Source organism: Pithys albifrons, chromosome 2 (assembly GCF_047495875.1).
Source record: "Pithys albifrons albifrons isolate INPA30051 chromosome 2, PitAlb_v1, whole genome shotgun sequence".
Taxonomy (NCBI): domain Eukaryota; kingdom Metazoa; phylum Chordata; class Aves; order Passeriformes; family Thamnophilidae; genus Pithys; species Pithys albifrons.
The window spans coordinates 77,618,737-77,644,975 of NC_092459.1; the positions used below are offsets into that span (position 1 = coordinate 77,618,737).

The window sequence follows — 26,239 nt, forward strand, 5'->3', positions numbered from 1 at the left end:
TAATTGATTTCCATTATTGACTACACAGAATTCCTAGGGAGACTGGCCATTAACCTGATTGCTTAATGTAAGTTCCTAAAGTTACAGGGTGAGAAGGTTTCCCCAGGGTACTTATAATGAGATGGCTTCTTAGCTGCCAGTTATTAGTGTTAGCTTAGTGTTCTTTAAGTAGAAATATTTTTGTCCTCCTAAAAGTGTGCCTTCTAGCTGAGTAGTTTATAGCTGTTATTTCAGTTATGAAGTAGTGATAATTAGAGGTCTGTGCAGAACGTGGTGATGAATCTTTTTTTTTTTCTTATAGTGAGCTTAAAGCTCCACAAAATCTGATTCTCTCATGTTATTAGAAAGACAGTATTATATTAAATAAACAAGCGCACAGGCAGGTGAAATGCAGTACTGAAGTTATCACAACAGGAACAAAATGACAGCCTGTTCTTGGGATTCTTCACCAAAAAACCACAACCAACCAACCAACCAACCAACCAAAGAAACCCACCCCTCAAAAAAACCCCAAACCAAAAATTACCATTGTGTGCCTTCTTATTCATAGTTGTTTCAGTTCTTCTGAAATATCAACCCAGACACATTTAATCTTTTTCCTCAAATATATTTTTTAATAAATAAAAAAATGCTATGCTCTGTTTCAGTGGAAACACCTATAGTATGGTACTTGGACATTAACAAAGAAATACATTACTACTATTCTTTTTTCTTCTTTCCCATTAGCACATTTCAGCACCAGTTCTTTTCTTTGTTAAACACTCTCTTTTCTGTAAACTCCTATTTCTTCGATATCTTCCTTTAAGTACTTTTGCTTTGTTTGCTTGAAGGAACCTGTAATTGCAGGTTTGGTTTACTCCAAAATCATGTTACTATCTTAACTTAGATTGTGAATTTGAAACTATTTTTGACATTTGGTCTGCATAAGACACCTTCTTCAATATTAGGGTATTTAAAATATTTCTTGTAAACTTTTGCTGTTATCTGCTTGACATGAAAATAAATTGATTTGTTAGGTGAGTACTGAAGTTGAAATATTTCTAGGGAATCCTCAGCTGACCATAAAAAAATCTTGCAAACCTGCTTGGAAGTTCCCTGAGATGGGAAAAAGAACATTATTCAATTGTGTTTATCAAATACTTAGTCTTGACTGTTTGTTTGTAAGTAATTTTTCTAAACAAGTCTCAAACTCACAACTAATAAAGATTATCAGTGACACTACCAGATATGGGTTTCTTGCTTCATTAGAGACTAAATTTGAAATATGCAAATAGTCATTTGCCATTTATTTTATTTCAGTCTTTTAATTTCTATTTGTTTTTAAGGACCTTTGGTTTTGGCAAAGGAATAAGTTAAATTATGTTCTTTTGTACATTATAAACTATTGAGTGGATACAGAGCTTAGATGTGTAAATAACTAGTACAGCATTTACATATGCTGCCAGTATAATTTTTCAGCCTTACTTCATAATATGTTAATAGAGCCCTTAGATCTGAATTCATGGAAAAAATATTGAAAGCAATATGTAGAAGTAAATCTGGTGACTGTGAGCATGTTGTATGTCTTCATAACTTTTTGTGTTAGCAGATTTCTGAATTTTAGTTCTATATATAGGCATTTGGTTTTGAGATACTTCTGCTTCTCTTGTGTTTTATTTTCCTTTGATAGTCTACTTAAGGAATACCACAAAAATGTGCTTCTTAGGAATTTAATTCATTCTAATTCATGTTGCATATTGGATTCTGAGGGACTATCAATAGAGAGATGAGAAATTAATGGTAATGATGTGATTTCTTTTCCTTAACAGCTACTCTTCAGCAGTTGATTTCAGACACGATGGTACGCTGGGCCCAGGAATCCGTGATAGAAGACCCGGAGTTAGTGAGGGCCATGTTTGTATTGCTACATCGACAGTATGATGGTATTGGTGGTTTAGTTCGAGCCCTACCGAAGACCTACACCATAAATAGTGTGTCTGTGGAAGATACAATCAATCTTCTGGCATCCCTTGGCCAAATCCGTTCCTTGCTCAGTGTCCGAATGGGGAAGGAGGAAGAGAAGCTTATGATTCGTGGATTAGGGTAAAAAACTGCAGTGCAACATCTCTTTATTTGCATATTTCTGTTTTTATTTGCTGTATGATTATGGACAAGGTCACACATGAAGTTTGAATCTGAATATGAGTGTAAATGCAGACAGTGCTGTCAGTTATTTTGTATCTTCAGTTCTAAGATAAAGCCTTTAGAGCATTATATGTATCAGTTTTGGAGAGAAGCAACTGACATCTGTAAGACTGCTAAGAAAAGTTGAAAACATGTATGTAATATTTTATGATATTACAAAATCTATTTTTTATCATATTTTTAAAAAATATGGCTGTGAAGAATCTTGTCAAGAAGACCATAAACTTTTTGTGAATGCACTGACTATTATCTCTTGGCACATACAATTAGCAGCAGTCAGCTAAGGTAGTTGTGCCACCCCATGTCTGTACATATGCCAACCTTTTTATTGCACTAAATGTAGATGGTATGTTTACACAGTGAATTAGTTCACCCTGTCTTATTTTTACTAATTATATGATTGATAATAGTGATAGTGAAGTATTGGCTAATAAAGTGTACAGTTGGAGAAAACAGTAAAGCAATCATGATACTCTCCAGTAAGAAAGAGGTTTTGGTTGGGTTTTTTTTCTCTCACAATTAAAGATATGTCTGTTGAGATTAAACATCAGCTGTGATCTATTGGAAATCTCCATTAGCAAGAGCAATGAGAACGAAAGACATCATGACATAAAAATACCAGGACTACAAGGAGAAGATTTTGTTGTGCAAAATAGTTTTGTTTTTTTTCTGGAAAGCTCATATATCCAAATAACATCTATAGGTAATTTTGTATTGTCATTATGAAAAATGCTTACTTCTTAGCTTGCCAGTAGGTCTCATATTAATGTTCCATAGTTGTGGCAATGTACAGTGCTAAGGCTTTGGCAAAAGGAAGGTCTGGCATCTGTCAAGAGACACATAGCACTGGTATTTCTAAATCTACTGTTTTACTACAAATTGAAGTTGTTTCGTTTCAGTTCAGTTTATGAAGTAAAAAATGTGTGATTCTATCTATATCTATCTATCTATCTATCTATCTATCTATCTATCTATCTATCTATCTATCTATCTATCTCACATCCAGGTGTCATGACAGATTTTGGCATTGTTGTGCCCAGGGAAAACAAACAATCTCAGAAGGGTTTCAATTTCATGTTCTGTGTTCTTTCATTTCTTTTAAACTTTCTCCTTCAATGTTTTCTACGGTGAATTAAAAATGAAGATTTTCTGAACCTGATTTAATAATGATGATGTTTTTGGTGATATGTAAGAGTATGGTGTAAGGAAGAGAACTTCCTATTAAGGTAGTCTCACTGCCTCTTCCTATCCCCTTTCTTGGTAGCCTCTATTGTAGTTTTATTTAACTTACAGATTGCTGTGCTATTTGTACCTTTTCTTGACTAACCTGGGCTCCAACACCTATTTAGAAATGCCAGGTTTTTTCCTGTAAGTGGTACTCCTTTCTTTCAGCTGAGAAATGGAAGTGTTAGTCATTCCTGCTTTAAAACTCGGTGTCCTCAGAAAAGCTCTTCAGATTTTTTTTCTTAAGTGTGCCATTTTATAATGCAATCCATATTCAAACAACACTGAAAGTGGAAGTACTTTCCAAAGTAGTGTACAATGTTTCTGGACAGCCTCTGAGGTTACCTTTTGACTCTCAAAAACTCTGATAATGTCATCTACATCAGATATACTACATGCATTCTATTGTGTGACTGATAGTTGTGGATTTGTAGCTTTTAGAGTGAAGGAATAGTTCTCTTCCCTTCTTCTCTTTTAAAAGGCTGAAATTTTCCTTGTCTGAGTGCATGAGTTTTAGGTCAGAAAAAAAGTTAAAAAAGGACTGCTATAAAACATACAATGAAATTTGAACAGTTGCCAACTATTTTCCTAGTGACCTGCTAGTTCTTTTCTGTCATGTTCTAACTGCTTTCACAGTTATTTATGGGTTGTATGTGATTTCAAGAGTAATTATAGTTTTTAAAAATTTGTTTAGTTTTTAAACCAAATGTTTTCATTGGACATAAAATGTCAAATAAAATATTGACATTATGTTCTTGAAGACTGATTTTAAGTATGCAAATCTGTCCTTCTGAAGTATATAGGAGAGAAGAGTCCTTCTGAGCAGTAACTCATGAATTAAGATTAATATTTATGCTGCTTTTGTCTTTGACACCTAGAGGATAGCTGGATATACATTCTTTCCCCTACCATTTGGTTTTGATGACAAATAGAAAATGTCTCATGGTTGCAATAATCTGGAAAGATTGTTATGTCAGAATTATTGAATAAATGAATTTAAAATTTAAGCTAATATTGCAGTTTTAATGATGCTCTTGTCAGAAAATAGTTTTAGGTTGGAATGGACTATCTAATGAAAATAGAAGAGCATCCTACTCTCCTGTAATCAAGCCATACCTAGTGCAGTAACTGTTATACAAGAAAAGAAAGGTCAGGTTCTTCACAATGTGCATAGAAAAATAGACAAGAGAGATTGAAACTCAATATGTAGAAGTCCCTGAAGTAATTTCTTACCTCACATGGTGGTGAAGAATTGCACAGTAAATCAGCTTTGGAAATAACATAATGGGTAAACTACTGGTCCATAACATATTTTTATTTTGTTTTCCTGTAGAGACATCATGAATAATAAAGTATTTTACCAACATCCAAATCTCATGAGAGCTTTAGGCATGCATGAAACTGTCATGGAAGTGATGGTAAATGTGCTTGGTGGAGGAGAATCCAAGGTAAAGCAATTCATTGTTAGAAGGCAGAGAGTTTAGAATATAGATGTTCAAAGCTTTATCTCATAAGGTGATGAGCTTTCACTGGAGGTACTGGGACCATAACTTCTTGCTAATTTCTATTAGCATAATAGTTGACTAAGTCTTTAGAAGAATCTATCCATCCAGAGGAAGATATAATTAGCATTGTAATTTCAGATGCTTTAAAGAAAAAAATGTGCATAGCACTTTATATGCTTACTGTGATTTAAAGGGCAGATATTTTTAGTAACTAATTAAAATAAATTTCAGTATTACTCTATGAAACTGAGCATTCACCTTCTTTAATATTGAAATGTAGAATTTATGGGTGATCCCAGCTTCTGTTTTTCAAGCTTATAGCTTGACCTCTGAGGTGTAAGGTGTTACTAACTTGCTGAGAAAGTCCTGTTGATTTCAGTGCAAAACCTAAACAGGTAATTTTACTGAGGTGCCAACATATGAGTAGGTTAGAAGGTTTTTGTGTAAATGACCTTTTGCAAGTTTTATGCCATTCTTAGAGTTTGATCTTCTGTCTGTTTTTCCTTGCTTCTTAGGAAATCACTTTCCCAAAGATGGTGGCAAACTGCTGTCGCTTTCTATGTTATTTTTGCCGCATCAGCAGGCAGAATCAAAAAGCTATGTTTGATCATCTTAGCTATTTATTGGAAAACAGCAGTGTTGGCCTTGGTAAGTATTAATTGTGGGGCTTTTGAGATTCTATACCAAAAATTAAATTTAAAACTTTTCGCCTAAAACTACCTGTATTTTTCTGCATCCCTCTGTTTACATACCCTGTATTGAAGTTTCTCCTTTTCCCAGTGCAAAAATATCTTCCTTAAATGTATTGCTAAATCCAAATAACCTCCCTGACAGTAGCACCAAGTTAGCTAATTTAGTATACACTTTTTTTGTATGTGCCTGAACATTCAGAGGGAGTTAGTGATTGGTTGCGCATTTTGAAGAACAGAATATAATCTTGTCTGGAGAAAGAGAATCAAAAATAATTATTGACAGCATTTCATTAGGGCTTACCCTCTCACTGCTCAGGCTTGCACGCTTGCACTTTTTTTCTGTAGACTGGTCAATATGGACCTATGGCAGTAGGAGAAATGCAGAACTCATTTGGGTATGCATGTATAGTACCCAGAAATAAACCCTGACATTTTCTTAACATAGTCGAATTTTCTAGGCTGAAGTGTTTTAGAGGAGATACGTTTATCCTAATCTAAATGAGTACTTGTAATTGAGAATATATAATTATTTAGGAATCTTCATAGTAATTGTTTTAAATGATCACAATGTATTAAGGTAAAGATACAGGACAGAAGCATAAACTAAAAATCTTTTTGAAGAGAAAGTGTCCAAATCAAAAGAATTTGGAGTGTCAATATGAAAACCTTAGATTTTTCCAGTGCTGTAGTTACTGTAATTTTTTAAAGAAATAGATAACTTAAAATCTTATATTTTAAAGCTTAAAGGTATTTTCTGTTTCAATGGATTTGATAGCATGTAAGTGTATTAGATATAAAATCATTACTACATTTTCCCCAAAACAAAGTTGTGTCATTTAGGAAAATTAGAATGAGATCTTAAAATAAAGTATATGATGAACAACAGGAATGTGTAAGACAAGTTGTTTCTATCTTGAAAATCTATGTTGTATTTTGATTTTATATCAATGTCCAATTTCATGCACAGCAATGTATTATTAATGAATTTCCTATAAATGTGTTTGGTTTATTGCACTGGTGTTGAAACTAAATGTTATTTTAACAGCTTCTCCTTCTATGAGAGGATCAACTCCTTTAGATGTTGCAGCAGCATCTGTGATGGATAACAATGAACTTGCTCTGGCTTTAAGGGAGCCTGATCTGGAAAAGGTTGGTAGTTTCTTTATCAAGCATTTTTTTTCCCTGTATAGAGGGAAAGATACCTGTTTCTTGAAGTAATGAAAACCCAAGATTATATGGGAGATTTTGGTACCTTTCTGGGGAAGACATTCAGGATCTGGTTGGTTGTTCTTTCTGTCAGTGGTCTGAAAAGTTGAACTGAGTTTGTGGTTATTACACACACAGTTGTAACTAAAAGGAACCACCCAACAAAACTTCATTGCTAAAATCTTTGGTTTTCTTTTGGATGGTGACATGCGGTGGTGACATAATACAGTAGAGGTAACTAGAAGCTTTTTGGCAACCTGTTACAATGTATGACAAATTTTCATAGACATATGTGCCTATATCTATCTGTATTTTCCCCTAACGTTTAAACCTGTGTCAGAAGAGTTTTAAGAAATTAAGATTAATTAGACTGAAGAGTAAAACGCTCAAGAGAGCCTTTGACAATTGCTTAGTATATGTAAATTGATGCTGCAAGGATTAGAATATTAATTGCTATGTCAGTAGTGGGTAAGAAAAGCAGGTTAAATAATAGAAAGACAGGTTCAAGATAGACATTAAAAACACTTTCTAATGGAAAGTAAGACAATGGAATTACAGAATTATTTTTCTCAAAAGACCTCCAATCCTGGTATAATCTTCCTAGGAAAACATCTATCAAGGGTAATACAGGTGTTCCTTTATTGGAATAAAAAGATGGACTGGATGTGTTTAAAAGGACATTTTCAGACTTAAAATTCTTATAAATAGTCAGCAAAAAGAAGCTGTCCAAACTGGCTAAAGATTATGCTTACAGTTCTTACAATTCAGATGGGAAAGGACCAACTGAAAACTACTATTGAGCCTATAGGCCTGAAACACAGGGAGTGCTACTGCTGTCTGTTTAAAAAGAGAAAGAAAGAAAGAAAAAAGGCCAGTGAAAATGAACAGTTAAAAATAAAGAGTAGACCCTTTATTCTTTATAAAAGAAAGGATGCATCTTCAATTATGGATAGTGTGTAGTTGGGGAATACTGCAAAACTGACTGATTTGTGATTTGTAAAGCAAAGTAGTAATCTAGAGAGAGGAATAATGAAATTGAGATAAGTAGGTTTGTAGTTTATGGCAGAAGTGGAAAAAGACTAGGAAAGTGAACTAAGGAAGAGGATGCTCTTCTGATTTGTCCAAAATATATGATTTTGTCAGGGATAGTAGAATGTACACACCATATCCTGACAAAGTATGAAAATACTTCCCTTTAAAGGTTCACTTTTCTTCTTTTTCACAATTGACAACTTTTTCACCTTACCTTGCTTGTAGGTAGTTCGTTACTTGGCTGGATGTGGACTGCAGAGTTGTCCTTTGTTGATTTGTAAAGGCTACCCAGACATTGGATGGAATCCAGTTGAAGGAGAACGATACTTGGATTTTCTTCGTTTTGCTGTTTTTTGCAATGGTAAGGTAGAAGCCCATCCATTTTATAAATTCCTCTAATATTCAAATAAGTTTTTAATTTAGAATAGTAATACAAGCCAACTTGATAATTTACTGTAAATTTAAAGGACAATTTGCAGAAAGAGTGGAATTATTCAAGACGTACGTTATCTTGGATTCCTATTTGACAAGTCATATAGGGTCTTCTATGCCTATGCCCCATTTTTTAGATCCAGCTTTAGTCTTTGAAATGCCTGCATCTCCTTTGGAAGTAGAGCAGAGAGTCCTAAATCTTTTTGTGATAAACTCATGCTAGATAAAAAACCAAACTGCCATCTTGTTGTGAAGTTTTAGATAGTCCAGTTTTAGTGTTCAGCAGTTGTATCGGTCCTTTCATTAAGCCTTGCACTTAACTGTGAGTCTCTATTACAAATCAGTAGTTTCATTGATGCTTTAAGCATCCTTTACTACATAGTTAATTCTTTGGTTTTGTTTAATTCTGAGTTAAAACACATTTCATTTAATTACATTTATTGCAGTAATAGAGGAGTATATGTGTTTATGTAACTTTGTTGTGATACTTAAACTGTTTTGTAGTTAAAAGTACCTACTGGTGCATGCTTTCTTCACTTTTGTGTACCTTTTTCTGATTTTATTTCAGAACTCTTTTTGATGTAATCTTATATCTTGTTTTTTGTTCTGTGTGGTAGGAGAGAGTGTGGAGGAGAATGCTAATGTTGTAGTCAGACTGCTTATTCGTCGACCTGAATGTTTTGGTCCAGCTCTAAGAGGAGAAGGAGGCAATGGGTTACTTGCTGCTATGGAGGAGGCAATACAAATATCAGAAGATTCAACAAGAGATGGACCTTCCCCAAGTAATGGATCTAGTAAAACCCTGTAAGTGCAATAGAACTGCTTATATTGCCCTAATATATAATCCTAGGGGGTAAATTACTTGTTTGTTTTAACACCTGAATTATCAGTTGGATTCTCCCTTGGATTCTATGAAGAGTAGAAATTTATCTTCTGCTAGACAGTGCTTTCTCTGCACTATTAATTTAAGTAACTCTCTCTAAATATTAAAACACCTTTAGAGTTCTGTTTGTTCTTTCTCAGTCAGTTAAGTCTAATGCAAACGATGTCTAATGCAAAATAAGAGAGATAAGTGGTAGCAAGGGTTACAAAGCAGATGTCACTACAATTTCTTAGGGACAAAATACGTTCTCTCTTAGTCTGTGAAAATCTGCTAATTAACAGAAGCCATTCTGTGTAAGCTGTTACAGCTAAGAACAGACTTTTTTATTACTGTTGTAAAATACTTCTTTGTATTTTTTTCATCTTTTAATTGTTGTAACATTTAACTGATTACAGAGAAATTGAAGAACAAGAAGATGACACTATTCACATGGGAAATGCAATCATGACCTTCTATGCTGCTTTGATTGATCTCTTAGGACGTTGTGCCCCTGAAATGCATGTAAGTTTTATTCTTATTGGATTGGAACATAAAGGCATAATTGTTTGACTGATTGGTAGGGATTTTTTGGTGGTTTTTTTTTGTTTGTTTTGTTTTAGGTTTTTGTTTTGGTTTTGTTTGGGAGTTTTGTTTTGTTTTGGATTTTTGGTTGGTTGGGTTGGGTTGGTTTTGTTTTTTGGGTTTTTTTGTTTGATTGTCCATTTTGACAATCAAATTCCTCAGATGTCTCTATTTGTTGTGATAGTGTAGAGGGATTTAATTTTCGTAAACCACAGTTTTACTCTTCATATACTTATGTAAACATAGCCTTTAAATTACATATAACAGTGTAGTTATTATAAAAGTGTAAATATTATAGGGCATTCTCTTACAATGTAGGAATAAGCATTATTCTTGAATATGTCATTAGTCTCATAATCTTTATTCACACTGACAAATCTTCTCAAAGGGAAGATGTCACTGTTTCAGCCATTAGATAAAAAGAATTAGATACCATAAAAAAATAAATCCTTGCCACTTATTTTGTAAGAGCTTGAAACTATTTGAGAATATTTATTGTTTATGATTTAATACGTATTTCTATTCATCAGAAATTTAGTTATGCATAGTTTTTCATTTCACCCTGAAATATGCCCTAATTAATATATATTTTATATTAGTATAAGTATCAGAATATTACATAGATTGATAACTTGAGAAAGGAGATATCTATTTAATAAAGCCTGTATATGAATATCCATTTTTCCTGAATAAAAGAATTACCTGTTTTTTCCCTGTTTTGCTGTCTTTTTTAAAAAACAAAACTGAAACAACTGGGAATACCTGATAGTGTTCTTATTTGACTGGGACAGAATAACAGACTTTTTTAATCTGAACATCTGCTTTTGCTTCCTTCCACCCCTCCAACCATATGCTACATTTAAATACTTTGTCAACCTCTTTTACCTAATATTCAATTCTGAAAATGGGCTTATTCTTATTTAATGACTAGACAACTAGTTTTTTTTACTTTATATGTTTGAATCCACAATATAGCAAATAGATGAAGATTGAATAAAATTTACATTTTTAATTACAATGCAATTTTGGGAGCAGTTATTCTTGTGTATCTGTGGTTCAAGAAGCTTCCAGATCATGAACACATATAAAGATAAAAAGAAGACCTTGTTAATTATTTATTTCTCCTTTCCTAAGCTAATCCATGCTGGTAAAGGGGAAGCCATTAGAATCAGATCAATTCTACGGTCTCTGATTCCACTGGAAGATTTGGTGGGAGTAATTAGTATTCCTTTCCACATGCCAACCATAGCTAAAGGTAAGATGATTGTTCTACATTTTTTTATCCCATCCTATTCTTATGTTTTGTAATTTATTGATGTATTGATGCTCATACTTCTCTCAGCATTTAAAAATACTATAGAAATTAAACTATTTATGAGGTGAATTAGAAGAGGTATTATGTATCTCAAACATGTTTCAAAAATCTTTTTGCATGCTATAGTCAATAATTCTCTGTTCTCTTAAATCAATGGTGTAAATATCATTAAAATGAGTTATGAAAATCTATTAACACTTTAAAATAAATTGAAGAGTGCATATTTTTGGTTTTTATAATATACAGTTTTAAAAAAATATCTTTTCTCATAGCATAATTGTTAGCTCTTGCTGTTCTAACCGTATTAATTGTTTCCATCAGATCTTACTAAGACACCAGAGTTGTTCTTCAGCAACTATGGTGAAGTTATAGGTGTGACATACATAGGCAAATGTATTTCTTTGTGTTTTCGGCCTATATAGAATTGGTTGAAATAGGGGACTTATGTAAGCATCTATATAAAAGGGAAAGGAATTACATCTGCTTTTGAAGGTGTCTGGAGAGAGAACATAATTACAGCTTGGATTGCCTAGGCTTCCACAGCACAAGGTTGTCCAGTAGATTACTGTAGAGGAGATAGAAAGATTAATCATTCTATTACACAAATATTTATTTTCAAAATAGTGCTACATCAATAGGTGATATCTCAGTAGTAGAATACAGCATATAGATACAGAATTGCTTATTTGCTTTTCAAAATCAAAGTATCATATTTTAAAAATATGAATGAATTCATTTCAGATAATTAAAATATTTTCAGATGTTTCAAAAGTTTTCAGGTTCAGAGAACATTTTAGCACATTCTTACTTCTTTGTCATGAATTACAGATACACTTATTGATGCTGCATTTCCAGAATATTTGATGTAGAATTTTTGTAATTTTTACTTTTTCATTTTTTTCTAAGAACTAGGTAGTACTATAGATTAATTATTATATTTTGGGTACTTAGCATATCAGAATATCACTTGGTAAGAATCCCTTAACACACAAAGCAGGAAGAGAACAGCATGAATGGACTTTGAGGTTTCTCTGGGTAGAATTTGCCTTATGCATTCTTTTTTTATTTCACTACAAATATATTGCCTTTTTGTAACAAAACCATGGGGAAGATGCTTAGGTTTTAACAGAGGTTCAAAACCTCTGACAAGTAGCAGCATGACTGCCTGGTCTGCTGATAAAGGATGATCCTTGTCACTGAAGTCTTATTTCTTCCTTTTAGATGGTACTGTGGTGGAACCTGACATGTCTGCGGGGTTTTGCCCAGATCACAAGGCAGCCATGGTTTTGTTCCTTGACAGGGTCTATGGAATTGAGGACCAGGATTTTCTTCTACACCTTCTTGAAGTTGGCTTTCTGCCAGATCTTCGTGCTGCTGCTTCTTTAGATACGGTAAGGGGTTGAGTTTGTTTTGGTTCTGTTATCTTACTAAACACTACAGCATTTTTCATCCCTCAGAAAAGCATTTTTTATGTCTTCGTGTCTTCTCCATTTCTTAAATGCTGGATGAACTGAGTGTTGCTGCTGAGATTTGATATTACTTGAAGATGCATTGTCCAGAATAATGCTCACGTCATTAGAGCCCTGACTGATACCCATATCCATAAAAGATGCAGAATTCCCCAGGAGACTTTCTGACCTTGTGCTATGGAATCAAAATCAGATAAGCTGCTAATGAAGCATGTAACTGAGAGCCTCTTTCCAGAGATTTACAGAAAGTGTTCATCTCAGTTCTTTTGTTATGGATACCTACATGGTTATTTAGTTCCTCCTCAATATTGCTGCCTTTTTTGAATCTAATTTTTCTTGTCTTCTTGGTCCAGAAAGATTATATTTAGAGAGCTATTTTGAGGGCTGAGACATTGAATTTAGTTTTTCTATTTTACATATTACGGCAACATTTTTTCCCTGAAAATAATTAGGTGGCTATTTAGAATCATAGATTTGTTAAGGTTGAAGAAGAGCTCTAAGATCATCAAGTCCCTCTGTCTAGCACCATCATCATGTTCAGCATTTAAACATGTCCATGCCATATCCACTTTTTTTGAACACTTCTAGGGATTGTGATTCCACCACTTCCTGACCAAGCTCTTACAATGCTTGACAACTCTTTCTATGAAAAAAAATTTCCTGGTATCTAATCTAAACCTCCCTGGGAGAACTTCAGGCTATTTCCTCTCATCCTGTCTCTTGTTAGGTGGGAGATGAGACTGACTACCACCTCACTATAACCTCCTGTCAGGTAGTTGCAGAGTGATAAGATGTCTCCTAAAGCCTCTTTTTCTCTTTCAGGCTAAACAACCCATCTCCCTTGGCCACTCTTTATAAGACTTGTGCTCCAGACTCTTCACCAGCTCTGTTGCCCTCTCTGGACTTGCTCCAGCACCTCAGTGTCCTTGTAGTGAGGGGCCCAAAACTGGAGAAGTTTCATCAGTGCTGAGTACAGGGAATGATCCCTGTCTCGGTCTTGCTGGCCACACTATTCCTGGTAATACCAGAATGCCACTGGCCCTCCTGGCCCCTGGGGCACACTGCTGGCCCATGTTTAGCTATTGGCCAGCACCCCCAGGTCCTTTTCATCTAGATATTTAAGAAAGAGCAGGGGAGGACTTTTTCCTTACATAAAACTTGGCCTTGATCATAACAAAAAGATACTGACTGGTATGATATTCTTCAATATAATCTTGAAAGTTGTTATGTTTTTGTATGACCACCTTTAGTGTTTTTGTTTTCAGTCACTAAAAACAAAACAAAAGCCATTGTGCTGGTTTAAAGGCAAACCAGCAGGGGAAATGAACTCACCACAAGAGAGATTATAGGTCAGAGCTAAAATTTAATAATAATATTACAATACATACACTGGCACAAAAGGGAAATTGCTTTCAACTCACAAAAACCCAGCAGTATAACCCAGTGTCCTGGGGCACACACCCAAGGGGGTTTCTTTGCCCTTGTGCTGAGACCCCCTGTGGCTCCCCCAAGTCCAGAGCAAAAGGAAAAGAAAAACCTGTTGGTGCAGGTGAGGGCTGTAGTCTGGCTGAGACAGGTGATCTCCTCCTGTCGAGGTCCTGCTGCTTCTCTGGATCTGAAGAGATGTTCCTGAGGTCTTCTTACCCACTGCTTATGTACCCTCAGGGAGCACCCAGTCCCTCCCCCTGGGCGGGGACTCACACAATGGGTGATTAACTCTGAGAGCCAGGGGGTATTGAACTGTTGATGGCCCATTAGCAGGTCTGCCCCCCTCAGGCTGGGTGTGAAGGTGATAATGACTCCCTGGGCAGCTGCTGCTAATGGTTCATTGTCCTTGGGGAATGAATAGAGGGGGTAGAACACAGCTTTGATCACCCCACACACAGTGTTAACTGGTCCCTCCTGCTGAACTAGGACAGCCATCTATGAGACTTTAGAATCAGGAGAAAACTCTGGGCATCTAGCTTCCAGTATGTATCAAATCCTCATATGTGTGTTTTGGAAATATCCCTCCATAACTACTGCAAAGAAATACAAACACCAAGTTCTTCTAATTTGTAACAACATTGATGAGACAAGTCTAATTTCTGTCCCATTTCATTCATAGGCTGCTTTAAGTGCTACGGATATGGCTTTGGCTCTGAATCGATACCTTTGCACAGCAGTCTTGCCTCTCTTGACCAGATGTGCTCCTCTTTTTGCTGGCACAGAGCACCATGCTTCCCTCATCGATTCCTTGTTACATACTGTGTACAGACTCTCAAAGGGATGCTCTCTTACCAAAGCTCAGCGAGATTCCATTGAAGAGTGTTTGCTGTCTATCTGTGGGTAAGGAAATACTCCTGGCTGTGTAGGAATGCAAAGTCATAAAGTAACCTGTAATAGGGGAATTCAGAAATATGCTACCAGTAACATAATGAACATTATTTTTTCCTGGCAGATGATTGTGTAGTTTTTAATATACTGTATTCAATTTGCAGTTTTATTCATTAGTCGTCAGTTATTTTATTTTCACTAAATCTTTTAAATCAAAATCTTGGCAATTAACTAAGAGGATGTACTGCAAAAAGACAAAGGTCCAGAGTTGTGGAATTATACATACACTGAATTTCCATTTAAAGACTTTCAGCTGTGCAGATTGGCAGTATGGTTGATGATCAGTAACTTGTACAGTTCTATGTAGATTTTTATTTATGATGCTTTACATTTGAAATCCTAATCAATGACTAGTATTATTATTATACCTCATTATTGACACCTATGGGACTAATTTTGTCTGGGTGTCTGCAGACTCAAAATTAGGTCATTATTATCCAAGTTTTTTAGAAGTCTGATAGGCACTTACGAATTAAATTTCTAACTAAAGTTCACATTTAGACTTTGAGTTAAACAGAGGGTAGGGTTGTTGGTTTTTTTTTTAATATAACACTGTGATTTCTTTTTTAGTGTGGAAATGTGTTCAGAAATGACAGACATTTATAGTATAATACTGTAAAAAAGTACTAGATAGCATTTTCTGAAAAAATATCCCATTGACCATTATATGTGTATATATATATATATATATATATAACCTCGATAGGAACCAATAACATGGACCAGAGCTTATTATTTATCTGGAGTTTTAATGTTCATGCCATTCTAACATACATGCTGTAACTATTTCTGCTGTCCTTACAGTTGGTGCCAACTGCTCTGTGTCTTGTTTAGCACATCTGAAGAGATATTATATATTACATATGTCTTTATTAATTTCTATGATATTTTTAGAGCCATTAAGATATATTACAAGTAGTTAACATTGTATCCTTTTCTTGTGGACATGGTGATCCTAATAAACGATATAAAAATTCAGGTTATTTTTTTCCTGCTTTTCCCTGTCTACAAATCAGGTATTTTTCTTGGCTTCCTTGAAGCATTTGATTTGGAGCTTGTTCAGAATGTTTTCTTTCCTATGCACTTGCTTTCTTTCTTCTGGACATCTTTTTTAGTGCCTCAAGTAAAATCTTATTACCTTATGAATTTGAAGAATTTTAATGGCATAGAACTGATATGTTGCTTTAATGTATTTATTATTTATTTCCATGAAACTATGCTGGTACATCCTTTTGAAATGATTGGTCTGTTTTTAGGCAGTTGCGGCCATCCATGATGCAGCATTTGCTGAGAAGATTAGTATTTGATGTTCCTCTATTAAATGAACATGCAAAGATGCCACTCAAGGTAAAAGAATTCAACAGCATTTCTTATAACAAACTCCAACAGAAAATACTTGCATGGAGAAGATTCTCTGTAATCTTCGCTACGTCATCTCTACTCTGCAATGATCTAAGACTATAGGTTTTAATGATTAATTGTTGCTTGGAGAGAAATTCAGTCTAATTTACATGTATCCATATGAATGATGAAGTCCAAATCTAACGTTTGCTTCTCCTTTATCTCCTGTTTGTTTCAGCCCATGGGAAAATGGAATAGAAAAACCCTTGGGGGCAGGGGGCATAATCTTGTGCACAATATATAGAAATTTGTCGTCTGTATGTATACTTCTGTCCTCTGCATTGGTTTTCCTTGCTCCTGAAAAGCCAATTCTTTTTCTGTGGTTAGTGCCAGGAAATCTAAGCAATACATATTTAGTAATAAGGTTCCATTTTGTTTTCAGACCCCAAAATTTTATTTGTATCTTTTGATTCTGATTCCTAACACACCTTACCTACTGTTTTGCAGCAGTCCTTTTTAATGCTTTCCCACCACAATTTTGAATGAGGTATTTAATCTTTTCTTATTTGATGTATTTTATGCTCTTAAAGCATATCAGGATCTTTGACATTAGAAGAGGAATTTAAATCATTAGCCTCAAAGCCAGGACCTGCTGCTGAAGTCCTGCCGAAGATTTCCTAATTTGGTTGTCCCCAACAGAAAATCCTCAACCAAACTAAAGATGCTAGAGCAGCCATTCTTCAGTTGATAATTCAGTATACTGCCCTGAAGTGGGGCTTTCTAATGCATGATGACATTTTATGTGCTGCTAAAACCAAATAGTAAGTTGCAGGGCTGTGGTCCTTCAAGGATTTTTTTTTGGAAGAAACAATCCCAGTTCCTTGGTATCTGAGAGGGCTTTATGACTGCAGTGAGGTTCCCATGTTGCTGAACTGAATAGTAAGAAAATAATAATTGGATTCTTTTGGCAAGTTAGGCCTTGCGAGAATATAGATGTGAAGAGACCCATGACATTAACATGGGCAAATGATTTTGACCATTGATACCTAAAAAAGTAATAAGAGTTTCTGAGGAAAGAGAACCCCTTACCTGAAGATAGACCTATAACTTTAAAAGGTTTCACTGACAGTAAACTGATTTTCAGTGATTTAACAAGGGACTCCTACCCATACCTACTAATGTGTTTCTGATTTGAAAAGTACTCTGTATTCCTTTTGGGCTTATACTGTCAAACAGGTTACAATAATCTAAAGAAACAGCTATGAATTAATCATGCATCTGAAATGTAATATTGAATGGGAAGAGAGGAGGAAATAATGGAGGCTAATCAGAATACAGTGCTACTTAATGTGAATACATTTGGTGGTTTCTACAATTAAAAATTGCCTCAGCTTAAGCAGCAAGTGAATTCAAATCTGTGATGTCTTTCCTGTGTAACGTAGTGCAAACTTTATGGAATGGAGCTGCCTTTTTATTTCCTCTTAATTCATATTCACTGCTTCATCAGGGACTTTTCTAAGACTAAGCCTACCTCTTGACTAGGTTTAAAAACATATAAATATATATTAGTATTCACATGTAGTCCAAAAGCAAACTTGTCTGGCCATTGTGTGATAGAATATAGTTTAAATTTTTTTTTCAAATACATATTTGACTCAGAGTCTGTATTTCTGAGAACCCTGTGATTCTATGCAAATGCTAAAACTTCTCTCTTTTTACATGCTATAGGCATGTAAGTTCTTATCTCCATTTTTTGTTTAATCATCCAACAATTTAAATAGTAAATAGATGCTAATAGATTATTTAAATCTGAATAAGTGGAAATATATTACATGGATTGTTTTGGGTTTTACCCTGATCCATTAAAAGTATAACAGAACTGTGCAGGATCAAGATTATATTTTTGGTTATCAAAATTCTCACTTCTACACATCAGGACTTTTTTTTTTGTTACTGTCTTTACATGCACACATGCCCAGCCAATCTATGTTATGAATGTCTATATTTTTCCATCTTGACGTTTGTTCTGACTGGAAAAAGGGAATTCTGTCAGATCTTTACTGACTGTGACTTGTAATATTTTGCAAATAGTATTGAAAACTTCTAATCTTTGTGTATATGCACCAGTGATTTAAAAAATACATAACATGTCTTATTGATAAACTATACAGAAATTTTTCTGGTAGCCTCTGTGTAATCGCCAAGTGCCAGAATGGAGAGACCTCAACAGTTGCATTTTACTTGCTTTCAAAATATGTTTTCTTTTAGCTGCTGACAAATCATTATGAAAGATGCTGGAAGTATTATTGTTTGCCCAGTGGATGGGGTAACTTTGGTGCTGCTTCAGAAGAAGAACTTCATTTATCCAGAAAGTTGTTCTGGGGTATTTTTGATGCTTTATCTCAAAAGGCAAGTAATTTCAATAACCATCTATTCCTGTAAAATCGTTAGTGTGTAATCTCTTTTCTTTAATCTGTATTTTTACCCAGCTTTTATCAGTATCATCCACTTTGAAAGAAAAGATACAGGCTTTACTAAATTTAAATCTTTCTCTTATAGCTTCTGCTTCAATGTAGGTATATAATTTTGTCCGCTCATTAAAAAAAAAAAAAAAAAAAGAGTAAAGCAGTAGTCTGGTGATACATCTGTATAGATCTGTACAGTTCTCTGCTTAGTAGTTGTGGTTTCAGCACCCTCGAGTCAATTCAATGTCAGACAAAAGTTTAATAATACACTTTGATATGTATTTATTTACTGTTAATTCTGTGACATTTTTTAACAAACCTCCTTAAAATTTCATGCGTTTCATTTCAAATCTAAGTATTTAGGAATGCTGTGCATATTCCTGTGCTACATTCCCTTCCCAAACACATGAAAAATGCCTGGTGTTGCTACCAGTGAAGTCAGCATTTTCTCATTTAGTTGAACAAGAGCAAGACTTGATCCTAGCTTTATCAACATGCTTTGGACAGACAGTTTTCATTATTTTCAGAAAAAAATTTCAATTTCGCACTAAAAAAGCCATTCTGTGCCTACTTGGTTTCCCATATAGCTGTATCAGTTTCAGCAGTGATGTTGAAAGCTCCCATTCACCTCTGACTTTCTATGCCCTGTGTGTTCCACAGAAGTACGAGCAAGAACTGTTCAAATTGGCTTTGCCTTGTCTGAGCGCAGTTGCAGGGGCCTTACCTCCAGATTATATGGAATCAAATTATGTCAATATGATGGAAAAACAGGCTTCAATGGATTCAGATGGGAACTTTAATCCTCAACCTGTTGATACCTCAAAGTAAGGAATTAATTAATTGCAACTAGGTTTTTAATCATGAATGTGTAAAAGAGGGGGAGAGGAGAGCCTGTTGTTTGGTATAATGGGAACTTAAAGCTTTTCTTCTCTTCTGAATACTTACCTTCTAGATGAAATTGAGACTTTAACTTTTTATTTTTATTTATGGATTTATTTTAAGTCATGTAAAGCAACAACTATGAAGTTACATAACTAATTTCTTGGTCAACTTAGAATATTTTTAATGTACTTTTACCCTGAATATAAAACCATCCAGTTGTGTCTGTGTGTCTGCTGCAAACAAACCATCGTGTTTTCAGGAGCTGACTACATGATCCCTGCCATTATTAACATGTGGCAAGACACTTGTTCCAGTGTGTGTGAATGACAGTGCACCTACACAAAATTATGTTTGATCATACATTCCTATAATCTTTTTAGTATGAATAATTGGGAATAGGGCAGAAAGATACTAGTTCTTTCTCGGCAGAGTCTAACCATGTGTTTTTTGCATTAGACAGACAAACCAGGTATCTGAATGGCAGTTTCCTGCCCTGATTTTTGACTACAGCCGGTGCACTGTTTTTCTTTTTATAGAATAGTCTTACAGAAGTGTGGCTATGCACTGTACCTTGAAATATTCCTCTTGTAAGACATTTGCTTCTAATGCCTCTGTGAGTTTTCTGCCTGTATTCAGCACACATAGTGCTCCCAGTACATTGATACCTTCATTAAGGCATGCTTGTGCATGTATGCATAGCAAAGTATGGTAGTAAAAGCCATAATCCAGTCTGGAATATAGAAATAACATACATGATCATGAAAATTAATTTGTCTAAGATACATTTAAAATATACAAAGGTTTAACAAAATTTAGTAAGAATATTATGCTATCATTTAGTGAATTGAATATTACTTTATCTGGTGTAATTTGAGAGAAAAATTGTAGATAGCAATAATATATTTTAAAAACTCAGAAAAAGCTACTTAGCATTACTGAAATCATAGGTCACAGGAGTAAGCAGTTCTGTGATGTTATTCTACATTATTCTACTTGTCAGTTTATTGAATTTATGAAATTATTATAACACTAGTAGAGTTCCCCTCGAAATACACTCTTTCAGAAAATAAAAAATATTGCTGACCTTTGTGCATGGTTAGACTCTTGCAAACTGTTACTCTGGCATAATTTTGTGTTATATTTCTGCTTTTTCCTGCCTTATGTCTGAAAATGAAAATCCAGACTCTTCTACTTTGCAGTAGATGGCACTGTAACATTTCTATTACCCAAATCCTATGTGTAAGGACGGAAGATTTTGCTATTTCAACAGTGATCAAGAAGCAGTTATTCCTTTCATTTGCAAGAATGCAGTTGAAGAAAACCATTGATATTTGATAAACTGGAAGAAGATTCTGTCTCTAGTGCTTGCTTGATAATAAAAAATCACTCCTTTGTGTTTACTGTTTCAGAAACCTTAACTTCTCCATTGTCTTGTATACCTTTCAAAGGGCTAGTGTATTAATTTGTGTTGATTTCTATTATTTTTAATAAGCATTTTAATATTTTTAATATTGATTGATGTGTTGTAAATAAAGTCTTAGGCATATAGTTTTTGAGTTTTCATAAGTTAGAGCACTTCTAGCATATAATCCAATTTGTAGGAATATAGAAAATAGATGATTTGTTTGTAAAAAGACTGTTAGTACACTTAGTTTATAATGGACATTTGCAGCAAGTTACTACCATATTTCTGAAACTACAGGTCGTAGTTGTATCTTTAATACAAAGAAAATGAATGCTAGTAAACAGAAATATGTGACTAAAAGCAAAAGTGTTCAATATTATTATTGATTTTCCCTTACTCACATTTTTCAAAGAAGTAAAACTCCTACAACAGCTGTGGTTGTCATTCAGTGCTCATTAAATAATTCAGATTTCTTCCCTGACTTAACGAGACCTTGGAGCAAACTCTGTGTGAGGAAAAAGAGCACAGTAAGATGCATTGAATGGATGTATTATTATTTAATTTGAAGTTTTCTTCACAAAAGGCATTCACATTTTATCATGTGTGACATGATACTCATTTTCTCTTTACTTTCAGCATTACAATCCCTGAAAAACTAGAATATTTCATTAACAAATATGCAGAACATGCTCATGACAAATGGTCAATGGAAAAGGTAAAATCTATATTTCTGTTAAAGCAAAATCAGATTTTTTATTTGAATCCTTTTTATCTTTAAAATATCTTACTTTGGAAGTTATTATTTTTCATAATGCTACAAGTTAATATACAGGCAAGATATAAATGTATTATTTTCTTGAAATGTGTTTGGGAGAAAGTTCTGTAAGTGCATTTGAATTTTTCAAAATACTGTTTCATCATTATTGCTCTTGTTGACTTTTGAGTAAATATACTTGGTAACAGTATATTTGGTTAACAGTTTTACAGACTTAGAATTTCATTGTTTTTAAGCAAATATCTCTTTAATGTTTTTATTCCTTTGTGCCAGCTGTTCGTCCAGTGTTAAAAACAGTTACTCCACTGTAGCATGGTATTCTGCTCTATATAAATGTTTAAAAGAAAAAAATATTGATATGATAACTTTGGGTGATCATTAATTCGCAAAAAGATGGCACACCACATGATTCCCTTTTTAGTGTGCAGATTATATATATGCTGGTTGAGAAAATAGTAGAAAGGAAACTTTAGGAGAAACATCCTGCAGAAGAATTGTTCAATTAATTTATACCAATAAAAACTAGGATTTTTCATAATTTTTTGCTTTTCCCCACTTTTTTCTCTCTTATTATTCCTGTTTTCAGTTTGCAAATGGATGGACGTATGGTGAAACATTTTCTGAATCTGCAAAAGTGCAACCATTAATGAAACAATATAAGTTACTATCTGAAAAGGTAAGGAATTTGTTCATTCTTGATGAAATAGTAGTCGAAATATCACTGAATATATTGTCTTGAGTTTACATAATTAAAAAAAAACGATTTTGAGTATGTCAGCTAATGTGTGGTTGTTGCTTTCCCCCATATCCTGAAAGGATAGGAAAGGGTTTTTTTATTGTATAATAAATAGATCACTTAAACTGTTTTCTCACATCTCTGAATTTATATGACATAACTTATGATGAAACTGAAGTGTGATAATGCTGGTAAATTTTTACCATAAAATATATTAAATATATTAAAATATAGGCCAATTAGATTAGCTTCTCTGATTTCAACAGAAGGTAGAGGCAGATGATGTCCAGAGGTCTGTTCCAACATAGAATAATTTTTATGATTCTATGATTTTTGGTTTTTAGTTCATATACCAGACAAAACACTGTGTTACGCTTGAGAACTACTACTCTGCCTTTGACTTCATGTCTGAGAATACCACTAACACAGTTACCACTGAGATCATCAGCTTCCTTCATGGCCAGAATTCTTTTGCCCACCTCTGAAATGATAAATAAACTTTTTAATATCTTATATGATCTATTTGCCTTGTTTCATTAACTCTGGGCCATAAGGGTTTCTTTCAGTACATTTCGGTGCAGGAAAAATGCCAATAATTTTTTTTTTGCTCTGTACAGCTACATAATAAAGAAGTTAATTATTTTATTTACATTCTTCTAGGAGAAAGAAATTTATCGATGGCCAATCAAAGAATCACTGAAAACTATGCTGGCCTGGGGATGGCGAATTGAAAGAACACGAGAGGGAGATTCCATGGCACTGTACAATCGGACACGCCGCATATCTCAAACCAGTCAGGTGAGTCATTTTGCTAAAAACTTAGTTTAAAAAAACATGAAAAATCTGCTCTCTGGTCTTTGATTTTACAAGTGAGGAGATAAACTTCTAGTATAAAAATCAATGAAAGCATTTTTCACAGGCAACTGTAAAATTCTGAAATTGGTTTAGATTTCTATTCACTGAAACTGGAACGTTATTTCCATGTTCCAAAGCAATATGCTAATAAACATTAAAAAAAAAACAACAACTTGACAAAACTGGAATAAGAATGTATTTGTTCACCTAATTTAAAGTTACCCATGGTATTTAGGGGAATTATTTGCAACAGCTGGTGATTGCATATTAGTAGTGAGAATTAACATGATTTCAGTCTGCTATTTTCTGGAATGTGGTGGCTATGTTACTTTTAAGTATATAAAGAAATAAATGAAGGTACAGACAAAAACTCTTTATTTGCTTCTTTTTTTTCAAAGAAACTTAACAATCAATGTTATTGCAGCATAAATTTACATCCCCAGACTGCCAAAATTATGAATTATATTTATCTTTTAGAGTGGGCTTCTTAAATCAAAATACTGTAAGGATAAAATGGAGAAATAGTGGCATTAAATTCTTTTAACGCTCCACATACTTCACAATTAATCTCGAGAGGTGAGAAAATTCTCTCATTCACACAGGTACACATGGAGGGTGAAAAAATGGGTGAAATAAAATGAAAGAGAAAAATGTTTCCCTCTTCTCTCCACTCAGCTCTCTGCACTTTGAGTGGTGATATGCCTGTGTAAAATGAACAGTTGAACCTGTCTCTCCACTCTATATGGATCCTAGAGTATATCAAGTGATTTGATTTAGTACTTGGACTAAACTACACATTATAGTTTGTACACTATTGTTGCCTTCCAAAATTATCGCCTTCCAAATTTCCTGACTTTTTGGCCTTTATAATACCAGTCCCAGAGACTGTACTGATAGAGGTGGTTCTATATGCTTTAACATAAGGATCTCAGAATTAAGAGCTTTATAGTTGAGATTCAAATTATATCAACATAGGAGAATAGCTTTTGTAACTATGTTTGCAGTCTTTCCTTACTATAATGAATTCGCCTAACTTTTCCAGAAGAGTTTCTGAAACCTGAAATATTTCTGTATTTCAGGTCACACTATCTTATTAATAACCATCCTGTGTAAAAAATGTGCTGTCATCCCACACATAGACAAAAGAGTACTTTTCTGCGTGCAGACGAGAAATTTTAAATGTATTTAATCGCTACCTTCATATTAAGTGTAACAATGCTTGCTTGCATTGTTTGCTTCAGAAAACAGTACTTTCTCAGGATTAATTTACTGTGTGCTGATTGTACATCCTTTATGCTTCTCTTTGTGAATAATAACTGTCTTTGAAAGGAGGCCTTTGAACTTTAGGCCTCTACATGCTCATATACATGCATATGGAAATAATATCACACATAGGAACAAAAGTCTGGACACACTGTACTTTCTAAAGGAAGATGTACTTTTGGGGGACATATATCTATTACTGCAGAATAAGTAGAGAAAAGCCCAGTAACCCTTTTCTGGCCACACTTCTTGTATTAGTGGGTTGTCATTCAGGGAACTCCCATAACATTTTATCCTTCTTTGACCATTTGTGTCAATGTAATGAGCAAACCTGTGATGAATTTAGGCAGTAGAAAGAAAGAATGACAAAATGGTGATATTTTCTGAGTGGAAAGGATGAACAGAAGATCCAAGGTACGTACTTAGTAGATTCTAGTCTTAAATGTAGAAATTGGGTTGAATAGCCAAACTCAAAGTTTGATTTTTGTCAGAACTCACCTAAAATTAGATCTTGTTTGCTGAGAAAAAAAAAAAACAAACCCCAAAACACCTAAGGTCTCTAGAAAATGTAGAGATTTATTCACACTTCAGTATGGCCTGATCCATAGTAGAATCAAACCTTCAATGAGTTCAAGTGAAATTTGCATTTGAATGAGAGGGATTTGTGTCCGATGGCAGTCTGCCTTTGGGAACAAACTTTGTTGACCTTTACCTAATTATTTGTCAGTTAGGCTTACCACCTTAATGTATTTTCAGTTGGGCTACTTATGACCCTTTTGTTCTCAGGAGATATATACAAAAGGCTTTTTCCTGAAGTTCTTTCATTACTTTCAGTATCTTCTCAATGATAACTTCTTCATATTGAATGCTTGCATAACTTGACTGTTTTCCACACTTGTCATTCAGATCTCTGTAGATACAGCCCATGGTTACACTCCTCGAGCAATTGACATGAGCAATGTCACCCTCTCCAGAGACCTACATGTAAGTCAGAAACACTTAAAATGCCTACTCCTCTTTATGTTATTAATTTTTTTTCTGTTCTGCTAGTTTATTTTAAATAATTTGTTACCAAATATTACTTTCTTTGATATGCTTTCATTTTGGTGGGGAGTTTTGGTCTTTTTCATAATTGCTCTTTGATCCTCTGTTATTTAAAAAACATGGTTCATGTTGCAAAGCTTCAAAATTTTCTGTAGTCCTGGGTTGATTTCCTCAGCTCTCTTTGTGAACATTTGTTGATTTGAAGAGAACCCGTTTAGAAGAGCTAGCAGCATCATTTTTTTCTGTTTATCATTCATTTCTCCCCCATTTTCCAAAACATTTTGTCATTGCTCATTTTTTTTTCTAAACTGAAGAAATAGGAATCATGAATCATTTATTGTTGTTACAATAAATACTGTGAGAATAGAGAATGAAGGAATTTAGGGTGTGATTTTGACAGATCTATCAGATTGCTGTTACTTGGAACAATATATTCTAGCTAATAAATTATGGTTTTGTCATTAGTTTGGATTTTTTCATGGTGTTTGATGGAACATGGTGCTGGTTTTAACAGTCTACTAATTTACTGGGAATATAATTCTAGTATTACATAGGCATACAATAAATAGTATTAAATTATTTAGCGTTTGTACC

General features: G+C 34.1%; 1 protein-coding gene across 1 annotated transcript in view; it reads left to right on the top strand.

Moving 5' to 3' along the window:
* RYR2 (ryanodine receptor 2) overlaps window positions 1-26,239 on the top strand; it is a 371,658-nt gene that overhangs the window by 240,035 nt on the left and 105,384 nt on the right. Inside the window, exons 41-57 of the mRNA XM_071581075.1 lie at window positions 1,809-2,082; window positions 4,742-4,856; window positions 5,429-5,561; window positions 6,651-6,754; window positions 8,069-8,204; window positions 8,893-9,079; window positions 9,554-9,659; window positions 10,854-10,974; window positions 12,256-12,425; window positions 14,611-14,831; window positions 16,136-16,226; window positions 18,489-18,629; window positions 19,346-19,509; window positions 21,609-21,687; window positions 22,334-22,423; window positions 23,144-23,281; window positions 25,508-25,585. Of these exons, the coding sequence (XP_071437176.1) occupies window positions 1,809-2,082; window positions 4,742-4,856; window positions 5,429-5,561; window positions 6,651-6,754; window positions 8,069-8,204; window positions 8,893-9,079; window positions 9,554-9,659; window positions 10,854-10,974; window positions 12,256-12,425; window positions 14,611-14,831; window positions 16,136-16,226; window positions 18,489-18,629; window positions 19,346-19,509; window positions 21,609-21,687; window positions 22,334-22,423; window positions 23,144-23,281; window positions 25,508-25,585 (2,348 nt within the window). The remainder of the gene's footprint in view (window positions 1-1,808; window positions 2,083-4,741; window positions 4,857-5,428; window positions 5,562-6,650; window positions 6,755-8,068; window positions 8,205-8,892; window positions 9,080-9,553; window positions 9,660-10,853; window positions 10,975-12,255; window positions 12,426-14,610; window positions 14,832-16,135; window positions 16,227-18,488; window positions 18,630-19,345; window positions 19,510-21,608; window positions 21,688-22,333; window positions 22,424-23,143; window positions 23,282-25,507; window positions 25,586-26,239) is intronic.